Genomic DNA, 11,818 nt, shown 5'->3' on the forward strand with positions numbered 1-11,818 from the left:
TTGGATTTTACATGGATTTTACATTGGATAAAAGTAGAGACTCAGAGGTACAAAATGGTATATCATACACTGCATTTGAGGAACAACGGGAAAGTGAGTTTTTCTGTGACTTTGTGGTGACCTAACATAATCGTTTGTGGTGCTTTCGCTGTAAAGCCTTTTTGAAATCAGACTGTGGTGGGATTAACAACAAGATGACCTTTAAAATTGTATAATATACTTGTATGTTTGAGGAGTTTTAATTATGAGATTTCTGTTGTTTTGAATTTGGCGCCCTGCACTTTCACTGGCTGTTGTCATATTGATCCCATTAACGGGATCTCAGCCCTAAGAAGTTTTTAAGACATATAGCTAGCTAGCTAAACAATGAACCTAGCTAGGTAAACTGTGTTTATGATAACACATATCACGTAATGTTAGCTAATGAGCCAGCCAGCTAACATTAGCTAGTTAAACAACAGTGAACAAAGTGGCTAGCTAACATTAGGCTGTAACTAGAAAAGCAAATGGCTCTGGGAAACAAATAATAACGTCAGCTAGGGAGCAAGCCAGCTAACTTTACTAGCTAGCTAACTATACACTTTAGCTTGAAATGATGCAACTTTCTGTCAAAATTAGAAATGTGTAACATCTAAAAATGTAGATAGCTAATGCTAGACTATCTTACCTGAACACATCAACATGCATTCCTGTCAGGAATTCCATACCACAGTTACCATTAGTTTGAAGATGTAACCCGGAGACGGGTGTTTTCTCCATCTCTTTAGCTATCATACTCTAATTCCACTGGTTTAAAAACTTGATCCTCCAGAAAATGGAGAGCAACACTTATGCAGCTCCACCACACAATATATATTTTTTAAATCTGCGTTCGACAGGATTACCAACACAGACTGACGAGCTCAAATAGACAGACGCCTTCAATATGGCAGACCAATCCAAACTTCTCTCTCGGCATATCCAGCCCACTCATTATATCAGCCAATCATGGCTAGTGAGAAGGTTGCTCACTTTTTCTGTGGCTTAACCAACAAGGTTCGTAATTTAACCATGTTATTCTTATTTGCTGATGGCATACAATTTGTTATTAAGGCACATGAAAGTTCACATGTCATATTTCTGCCCCCAAAAACTTTTTTTGTTTGTTTTTGTTTTACGTTCAAACGGATCTCCTGTGAAGTCATGACATACACCTAGTTTCCTGAAACAGGTAACATATTGTCAACATAAATGTCAGTGAATGCAAAGTGGGCTACCGGCAAGGATTGCTAGTGGCAGCAAGTGTCTTGTAAGTTACTGGCAATGTTTTGCCAGTAAGTAGTTTTGACTTTTACAATAACTTACAGATAAGTTGTGTGGAGTTAAAAATGGACAAACTCACGGCAACAAGTTTCCATTAAGTTACTGGAAATTGCACAATAACCTCTTTTCAGTGCAGCTCATCACTTACAACATTTGTAGAGCCGTGTTAAAGGAATTTCTCAACTTATATTGGTATAACCATCAAAGACTTAAACTGCTCCAACACTTCCTCTGACGGTTGGCACAAATAAATATATACACTGCTCAAAAAAAATAAAAGGAACACTAAAATAACACATCCTAGATCTGAATGAATGAAATACTGTTATTAAATATTTTTTTCTTTACATAGTTGAATGTGCTGACAACAAAAGCACACAAAAATTATCAATGGAAATCAAATGTATCAACCCATGGGAGATCTGGATTTGGAGTCACACTCAACATCAAAGTGGAAAACCACAATACAGGCTGATCCAACTTTGATGTAATGTCCTTAAAACAAGTCAAAATGAGGCTCAGTAGTGTGTGTGGCCTCCACGTGCCTGTATGACCTCCCTACAACGCCTGGGCATGCTCCTGATGAGGTGGCGGATGGTCTCCTGAGGGATCTCCTCCCAGACCTGAACTAAAGCATCCGCAAACTCCTGGACAGTCTTTGGTGGATGGAGCGAGGCATGATGTCCCTGATGTCCCAGATGTGCTCAATTGGATTTAGGTCTGGGCAACGGGCGAGCCAGTCCATAGCATCAATCCCTTCCTCTTGCAGGAACTGCTGACACACTCCAGCCACATGAGGTCTAGCATTGTCTTGCATTAGGAGGAACCCAGGGCCAACCGCACCAGCATATGGTCTCACAAGGGGTCTGGGGATCTCATCTCGGTACCTAATGGCAGTCAGGCTACCTCTGGCGAGCACATGGAGGAATGAAAGAAATGCCACCCCACACCATGACTGAGCCACCGCCAAACCGGTCATGCTGGAGGATGTTGCAGGCAGCAGAACGTTCTCCACGGCATCTCCAGACTCTGTCACGTCTGTCACATGTGCTCAGTGTGAACCTGCTTTCATCTGTGAAGAGCACAGGGCGCCAGTGGCGAATTTGACAATCTTGGAGTTCTCTGGCAAATGCCAAACGTCCTGCACGGTGTTGAGCTGTAAGCACAACCCCCACCTGTGGACGTCGGGCCCTCATACCACCCTGATGGAGTCTGTTTCTGACCATTTGAGCAGACACATGCACATTTGTGGCCTGCTGGAGGTCTTTTTGAAGGACTCTGGCAGTGCTCCTCCTGCTCCTCCTTGCACAAAGGCGGAGGTAGCGGTCCTGCTGCTGGGTTGTTGCCCTCCTATGGCCTCCTCCACGTCTCCTGATGTACTGGCCTGTCTCCTGGTAGCGCCTACATGCTCTGGACACTACGCTGACAGACACAGCAAACCTTCTTGCCACAGCTCACATTGATGTGCCATCCTGGATGAGCTGCACTACCTGAGCTACTTGTGTGGGTTGTAGACTCCGTCTCATGCTACCACTAGAGTGAAAGCACCGCCAGCATTCAAAAGTGACCAAAACATCAGCCAGGAAGCATAGGAACTGAGAAGTGGTCTGTGGTCACCACCTGCAGAACCACTCCTTTATTGGGGGTGTCTTGCTAATTGCCTATAATTTCCACCTGTTGTCTATTTCATTTGCACAACAGCATGTGAAATTTATTGTCAATCAGTGTTGCTTCCTAAGTGGACAGTTTGATTTCACAGAAGTGTGATTGACTTGGAGTTACATTGTGTTGTTTAATTGTTCCCTTTATTTTTTTGAGCAGTGTATTTAACCATTCCCCCAAACATGCTAATGAGCTCTAACCAGTACATTGTTCACACCTATATTTTAAAATGGAGTGATGATCGTACCTTATATTCAAAATATTTGGCAGAAAAATCTCTACACCGAACTGTACCATGTGAGTTTATATGTGCACCTGTGAAGTGTACCTTTGACCTTTTTGTACACCGGGGATCAAAACTGTACCCTAACCATACTTTTATTTTTTGAGAGTGTGTTAATATATGTTCCAAACAAAAGGTATGAACCTGGTGGCACTGTAGAAACATTGATCCACTCCCAACCGAGAAGTTGCCGTTTCAAATCCCCAAATACTTATCGTTTGCTCTACATCAAGTGTCCTTGAACATTGGTGGTGACAATTGTTGAATTATTTACTTGATTCTGGGTAGGTTTTAGCAAAGTGCAGAAATGCGTTCTTGCCAATAAATCTGTGGCCATATCTCTTTTATGCTTACAGATCTGGTGCTGTAGCTGCACTGTAACAAGACATTACAGGTTGTAACGAACAAGGGGTTATTAGTTCAAATCCCATTTAAGGCCGAGTACATTAAATGTAACTAGCTACAAACTTACTGCTAAAAATAAAGGATGCAGGGAGTTGATGTATCATTTCAACTTTAATTTGTTGGCAGGTAAACATGTTTCAATAAAACAGTAGATTAGTCTGTCAATAGTAAGTAGATTGACAGTAGATTAGTCTGTCAAATATAGCATATAAGTAGACTTGGCTTGTTTTCAAGACAACGTTTATTTGGTCTGGAGACCGAGGTGAGTTTACACAGCAGTATGCAGGAACAGTTATGGCAATTTATGACATATAGTATATACAGTAATAATAAATACTATGGTTGGACAAAGGGAATATTTTCATATGTGGGCGGGTGCAGCGAGGTGTTCGGAGTCACTTTGATACAAGTGGAGATTGTTGTTATGGACCTTTCACATCTCCTCTTGAGTCATCAACTTATTTGTATCCAACATACTGTCCATCGTGTGAGGGATGAATTGCATGAAGGGCCCCAACAACACACGCAAGCAAGGGGATTCGGTGTCCTGTGCCTAGCTTCTCCCCACGTAAAAAACAAACCCCAAAAAGAGTCTGTAGGCCACTGAGCGATATTGTCTTGAAGAGAATGACAAAAATGATATTCAACTTTCACGGGCAATTGTTGTGTGCTGTTTGGATTCCTTCTGTAGCAGCACAATGCAGAAAAGTACACATCTCACAGACGTTAGCTAGCTAGCTACAACACACAGGTAGAGTTACTCAAAGACTAATATAAGTCATAAAGCCAAAGTCATTCCTTTACTCTTCATCATCATCATCAAAACACTTCTCCAGTTTTGCTCCTAATAAGATGCACTGAGGCTAGCTAGGCTAGCTAGCTATAGCATCAGACTGCATTACATTTTGTGTATAGTGAACAAAAACAGATGGCCCAACTTGGTTAGCTTTGCTTGTAGTGGTACTAGCAAGCCACAGTTACGGCCGAATCGATCATAAAGTTATACGAGAGCTTATATTGCAAGTTAGCAACAGCACAACAACTTACTCGTTTGTCACTGTGCCCTCCTGGTCCGGCTGGTCTGATAAGATGAGAACATCGTCGAGACAAGTCTAATGGCTCTATTGAACAAGGACCGCCATATCTACTCGCTGGTAGTGTGATTGCGCAATCGACGAAACACAAAGGCCACAATAATTGCAAAAAATGTAATAATTATGAATGACGTCATTGGTCGAACGCTCCCGGCACAAACATGTGCATAATTATGTCTGAAACACCTCTTGTCACTCATAATTATGTAGGGAGACTGGAAAAAACACCTTAAATAAGGTCTAGCGTTGAAGTCTCCCTTTAAACCTTATCCCCTAAACCGAAGTCTAAAATAACGTTTTAACAAATTCAGGACAAGAAAAAAGTCCAAATTGTTCTTGTTTTCCTACCTTGTCAGGACATTCTGGTGACTTGTCAGGACATTCTGGTGACTTGTCAGGACATTCTGGTGACTTGTCAGGACATTCTGGTGACTTGTCAGGACATTCTGGTGACTTGAACATTCTGGTGAGGAACATTCTGGTGACTTGACATTCTGGTGAGAACATTCTGGTGACTTGTCAGAACATTCTGGTGACTTGTCAGGACATTCTGGTGACTTGTCAGAACATTCTGGTGACTTGTCAGGACATTCTGGTGACTTGTCAGAACATTCTGGTGACTTGTCAGGACATTCTGGTGACTTGTCAGGACATTCTGGTGACTTGTCAGAACATTCTGGTGACTTGTCAGGACATTCTGGTGACTTGTCAGGACATTCTGGTGACTTGTCAGAACATTCTGGTGACTTGTCAGAACATTCTGGTGACTTGTCAGGACATTCTGGTGACTTGTCAGGACATTCTGGTGACTTGTCAGGACATTCTGGTGACTTGTCAGGACATTCTGGTGACTTGTCAGAACATTCTGGTGACTTGTCAGGACATTCTGGTGACTTGTCAGGACATTCTGGTGACTTGTCAGGACATTCTGGTGACTTGTCAGAACATTCTGGTGACTTGTCAGAACATTCTGGTGACTTGTCAGGACATTCTGGTGACTTGTCAGAACACATTAGATGAGTGTCTATGAGAAAGTTCATCCATAGGGGATGTGACTGCGTACGAATAGCTGTGGCAGGTCCCAAACTATGTGTTATGATGATGTAGTAGATTAACCAGCACTGAACAAAACAGACTGGACTGCATTTTCACAGTGTACAGTAACCTACAATGAGACTATTTGTAGAGGTTTCACACGGCACAGCCATGTATCAGGGGTAAAACACTGTCCGATGCTAAGCCACACACCCAATAACACACAGTAATATTAGTGAGCATCAAAGGTACAACGGTGGGCTTTTATTTTGTGACGAGCACCAGTGTGAGACATCACTGTGTCTGTGTGGACACAACCTTGATCATGCTGACATATGTACTCATCTATGTAGCGTACAACAATGGGATGGACCAACATACAGGCTAAACATCACCACCATTGACAAACAGGTGCAGCGTGCACACACACATCTCCACATGTCTGCAAACAGGCACACACACATTCTATTTTTTATTGGAAACGGTGTAATGCCTTAGCGGTTTCTCCTTTCAAGTCTGACTCCATAACGTTGGTTAGATACTCTCTGTAGACCATTGGAGTGAGTTATAGTATAGCCTATTGCTTTACTTGAAAGGAACCTAGGCTCCAGTGTAGTGAATGATACTCAGCCCATTCAACAGCCAGCAGGAGGCCAGTACATTACTGTCCACCATCAGGTAGGCTAGGCTATGAACCCATAGGCCTATCCATAATAAATTATCAAATAAATACTGCATAATGTGAGACGCGCAGCCTACCACCAAACTCAACTGGTGTTCGCCAATTTTACACCAAGCTGATTAAATGGTCCCAGTTAATATCCAATCGTTGCCCCTGACGACCTTTTACAGGTCTCTGATGTTTCTCTATATAGGCTGTCCTGCAGATCTGTGGTTCTCTATGGGCAGAAGGGTTGTGTGTGAGCCAGGACTGCAGGATTCCCAGACAATCTCCCACACACAATCTTCCCCAGCCAATCGCACACAGGCGTGTGCGCCAACATTAGGAGTTAGCTTCTGCTGCAGCCTTTGCTGTAAAATATAACTAGTTGCGGCGGTGCTCCGGGACTGCTCCGGGACTACTCTGGGACGGCGGTGCTCCGGGACTGCTCTGGGACGGCGGTGCTCCGGGACTGCTCTGGGACAGCGGTGCTCCGGGACTGCTCTGGGACGACGGTGCTCCGGGACTGCTCCGGGACCTGCTCTGGGACGGCGGTGCTCCGGGATTGCTCCGGGACTGCTCCGGGACTGCTCCGGGACGGCGGTGCTCCGGGACTACTCTGGGACGGCGGTGCTCCGGGACTACTCTGGGACGGCGGTGCTCCGGGACTACTCTGGGACGGCGGTGCTCCGGGACTACTCTGGGACGGCGGTGCTCCGGGACTGCTCTGGGACGGCGGTGCTCCGGGACTGCTCTGGGACGGCGGTGCTCCGGGACTGCTCTGGGACGGCGGTGCTCCGGGACTGCTCCGGGACTGCTCTGGGACGGCGGTGCTCCGGGATTGCTCCGGGACTGCTCCGGGACTGCTCCGGGATGGCGGTGCTCCGGGACTGCAGAGGTTGTACATTTCATATTTAGACCTACATTTAGTGGTTTGCTAGTAGACACTATCCAGAGTGACTTACAGTAGCCTACACCATTCACATATTGAGTGACTCCATTGTTTAAATCAAAATCCTTATTTAGTAGCTAAATTCATTTTTTGACCAATTATATAGAAACATTTTTGACTTAAAAGGCGTTTAAAAATTATTTATTTTTTTACAATAAACTGTTACGGTAGTGCATGTTAAAATACGTCATGCATAGGACAATAATCAAAGATTGTTTTAAGGCAGCAATATGGGTAATATATGTACTCGGTTTGTAAATAAACTAGTGTAACTTCCGGCGCCGACAGAGATGTCCGCCTCGCTTTACGTTCCTAGAAAACTATGCAGTTTTTTGTTTCTTTACGTGTTATTTCTTACATTGGTACCCCAGGTCATCTTAGGTTTCATTACATACAGTCGAGGAAGAACTACTGAATATAAGAGCAACGTCAACTCACCATCAGTACGACCAGGAATATGACTTTCCCGAAGCAGATCCTGTGTTCTGCCTTTCACCCAGGACAACGGAATGGATCCCAGCCTGCGACCCAAAACAAAGACGTCGTAAAAGAGGGAAACGAAGCGGTCTTCTGGTCAGGCTCCAGAGACGGGCACATCGCGCACCACTCCCTAGCATACTACTCGCCAATGTCCAGTCTCTTGACAACAAGGTTGATGAATTCCGAGCAAGGGTAGCATTCCAGAGGGACATCAGAGACTGTAACGTTCTTTACTTCACGGAAACATGGCTCACTCGAGAGACGCTAACGGAATCGGTGCAGCCAGCTGGTTTCTTCACGCAGACAGAAACAAACATCTTTCTGGTAAGAAGAGGGGCGGGGGCGTATGCCTTATGGTTAACGAGATGTGGTGTGGTCACAACAACATACAGGAACTCATGTCCTTCTGTTCACCTGATTTAGAATTCCTCACAAACAAATGTCGACCGCATTATCTACCAAGGGAATTCTCTTTGATTATAATCACAGCCGTATATATTCCCCCCCAAGCAGACACATCGATAGCTCTGAACAAACTTTATTTGACTCTATGTAAACTGGAAACCACATATCCTGAGGCTGCATTCATTGTAGCTGGGGATTTTAACAAGGCTAATCTGAAAACAAGACTCCCTAAATTGTATCAGCATATCGATTGCGCAACCAGGGCTGGTAAAACCTTGGATCATTGCTATTCTAACTTCCGCGACGCATATAAGGCCCTCCCCCGCCCTCCTTTCGGAAAAAGCTGACCACGACTCCATTTTGTTGCTCCCTGCCTACAGACAGAAGCTAAAACAAGAAGCTCCCGCGCTCAGGTCTGTTCAACGCTGGTCCGACCAATCTGATTCCACGCTCCAAGACTGCTTCGATCACCAGGACTGGGATATGTTCCGCATTGCATCAAACAACAACATTGACGAATACGCTGATTCGGTGAGCGAGTTCATTAGAAAGTGCATTGAAGATGTCGTTCCCATAGCAACGATTAAAACATTCCCAAACCTGAAACCGTGGATTGATGGCAGCATTCCCGTGAAACTGAAAGCGCGAACCACTGCGTTTTTACCAGGGCAAGATGACCGGAAACATCACCTCTGTTACCTGGTTTACGTCTGCAAATCTGACTGCAGATACCAGTTAGATTTACTCCTAAACTAGATTATAGATTACAACCTGATGTTTCTCTCTTCTCGTCTGAACTAGTTGCCCACATCTGTCACAAAGTCCTCTGTCTTACTGCTGTGTATACCGTCCATACTTGTGGTAGAGGCAGTGCGATATCCAGAGCTCTTCAGCCACGCTAAGACTTTGTGACGGGATCTCTTCGGCTCGTCAGCGTCTGGCTCGGAGATGTTATCTGTGGCACAATATAACTTCAACAACAGGGAAATCATTGCTGATCATGCCCGAATATTGCGTCTGAGATTTATTTTGCCCAATAAAAAATGCATTTATATCAAAATGTCAGTGAATCGTTGATTGAATACTTCTACTCTGTATCGGCATAAATAAGCTATTTGTTAGGCATCAGAGAGCCATAGAGAGGCTGTAGCTAGAGAACAGATTTCTGTGACAGAAACATTTCGGTGAATTTAAAACTGATGCAGATTATCCAAAGTTACCAGCCACTCACCATGAGATGGCAGATTCAGCTGACTGGCTATCTCTCTCCGACTCCACTCCTTCTCCAGCAGTTCCTTCCACTGTTCTCTCACCTCCAGATCTATCGACTGCAATCTTTCTAATTGTTGACCGCCTGCTATGCAAAGCAAAAAAAGACATAAGAACAGATCATAGAGAAAGATAGAGGCCTCTAGTGGCCAAAAGTCTGTATTAACATGGGCAGCATGCCAAGCACCATTGAGGGCTTCCACCATTTTAAGGTAGTCAACTGGGTGGGACTTCCTTACTTCATTGGCTGATCCCTCCTGATGACTCGATTGGAGCGAGCCCAACCAGGTCATCAGTAGGTATCAGCCAATCGTGAAGAAGAAAATGGACTAATTTAAAATGGATATAGCCTCAATGAAGCTGCCCATGCTGTCACAGACATTATAATGGCACAGATACAAAGATGAGTCCTCTATCTATCTCTATGGTACAGATGCACAAGGTTACATTGAATGGAGACAGTGCGAGGAGGGTGGAATTGAGGAAAGGATGTATATTCTGGTATAAGAAGACGCTTTGCTTACTGCTAACACCTTGATCCTACCTCAGATCTTCCATTGGGATTTCTCCCTCTCCCAGTCTAGAGCTCTCCAGGGGTGGCTTGTCTCCACTGACTGTTCAGGAAAAACAATAACAATGAAGAACTTCAAACAAAGCATGCTGGGGTAAAAGAGAGAGAGAAAAGTGATTACTCACAGTCAGGTCTATAAGGTTCAGGCATACTCCTATTTCCCTTTAGAATTGGTGGAGTTGATGTCTTTGCTATTTCCAAAATCTCCCAGTTTCTCCGATCCCATTCCTGATTGAGAAGTTGTGAAATCTTCTCAGTGGCTTCATCATCTGCCCGTGGAATGATCCCTGTCTCCACTGGTTTATGGATCTCAGTGCTCAGGCAAAATAAATGTTTCCCTGCCACCATCTCCTCTATCTTCTCCAACAGCTCTTTGACCTGAGCGTCTGTGTCTTTACCCTTACTGTCAAAGACATGGTACCTGTTCCCACATTTCTCTATAAGCCAATGCAGGGCCTTCCCTTCACTCTCAATGTGCTGCTCAATAGTTGTGTCTCCCAGACATGCCCCCCAGGTAAAGACCACTATAGTGTGTCTCCAGACTCCCTCTCCTAGCAGCTTCATGTTGTCCTGTGTCACCTTCCTCTGTTCCTCAGTAAACGCTGTGTCTACAGGAATCATCAGGAGGGCAGCATTGGGAAACGGACAACCCAGAGAAACACCCTTCAGGATTTCTGACTTCACCAAGGGAGAAGTGAACTCGGCCAGAAAGAATGTCCACCATCCGGGTGTGTCCACGACAGTGACTTGCCTCCCCCCAAACTTAGCCGACTGTTGTGTAAATTTTACACTTCTCCTTCCAGCCTCAAACTTAGAAGTGTTCAAGATGGCATTTCCAGCAGCACTTCTCCCAACAAAGACCCACCCCAGCATTAGGATTCTCAGTTTGGTTAGGATGTGGGTCTCCTCTGTAAGAAAGAAATTCATAAGATATCAATTGAAATTCATTAAAACATAGAACATACAACCATTTAGCCTTCACAAAACGGTTACTCGCGGACATCCTAATAGAGATGTAACAAGATCATTAGAGCTGTAGAATTATAATTATTAGGGTATTATAGTGGAGATCAGGGCAGTTTTGTGGAGGAATAATAAATGGGTATATGCAGGTGGAATTGTTGCTTAGAGCATATTTATCATATTTAAGTGGTTCATGTTGTCTCTTCTGACCATTTATTTATTACCAACCATTCAGAAGCACATTTAGTTTCTTCCTTTCCTTCTGCGTTTTCAGACATCTTTCTTCCGATCTCTCCACCACTCCCCTTCCCTTTCCTCAATGTTCAGCAACACTGCACCCTCAACTCCAAAAGTGGCTCCCATTGTTCCCTGCCACCATCTCCTCTATCTTCTCCAGCAGCTCTGTGACCTCAGTGTTAGTGGCTTTACCTTTACTGTCAAAGACGTAGTACCTGCTCCCACATCTCTCAATGAGCCACTGGAGTGCCTTCCCCACATTCTTAATGTGCTGCTCAATGGGTGTTGTGTCTCCCAGACCTTCCCCATAGGCGAACAGCACAATAATGTAACCCCAGACTCTCTCACGGAGAAGCTCCAGGTGTTCCTCTACTGATTTCCTGCTTGCTTCTGTGAATCGACACTCAGCCTCAACCACAAGTATGAAAGCATGGGGTCCAGGGTGGCAAAGAGATGTACTGCTTATAAGTTCTCTCTTAACCAACTCTGGTGTGTCACC

General features: G+C 44.5%; 1 protein-coding gene across 1 annotated transcript; it reads right to left on the reverse strand.

Moving 5' to 3' along the window:
- Positions 1 to 9,076: 9,076 nt before the first annotated feature.
- On the reverse strand, positions 9,077 to 10,992 carry LOC139387800 (GTPase IMAP family member 9-like). The gene is made up of 3 exons (XM_071134031.1): positions 10,245 to 10,992; positions 9,511 to 9,633; positions 9,077 to 9,234 (listed from the first exon to the last, which is right to left on the reverse strand). The coding sequence occupies exons 1-3, from the start codon at positions 10,990 to 10,992 to the stop codon at positions 9,077 to 9,079; spliced, it is 1,029 nt and encodes a 342-aa protein (XP_070990132.1).
- Between the last annotated feature and the right edge of the window lie 826 nt (positions 10,993 to 11,818).

The sequence above is a fragment of the Oncorhynchus clarkii genome, chromosome 29 (genome assembly GCF_045791955.1).
Source record: "Oncorhynchus clarkii lewisi isolate Uvic-CL-2024 chromosome 29, UVic_Ocla_1.0, whole genome shotgun sequence".
Taxonomy (NCBI): domain Eukaryota; kingdom Metazoa; phylum Chordata; class Actinopteri; order Salmoniformes; family Salmonidae; genus Oncorhynchus; species Oncorhynchus clarkii.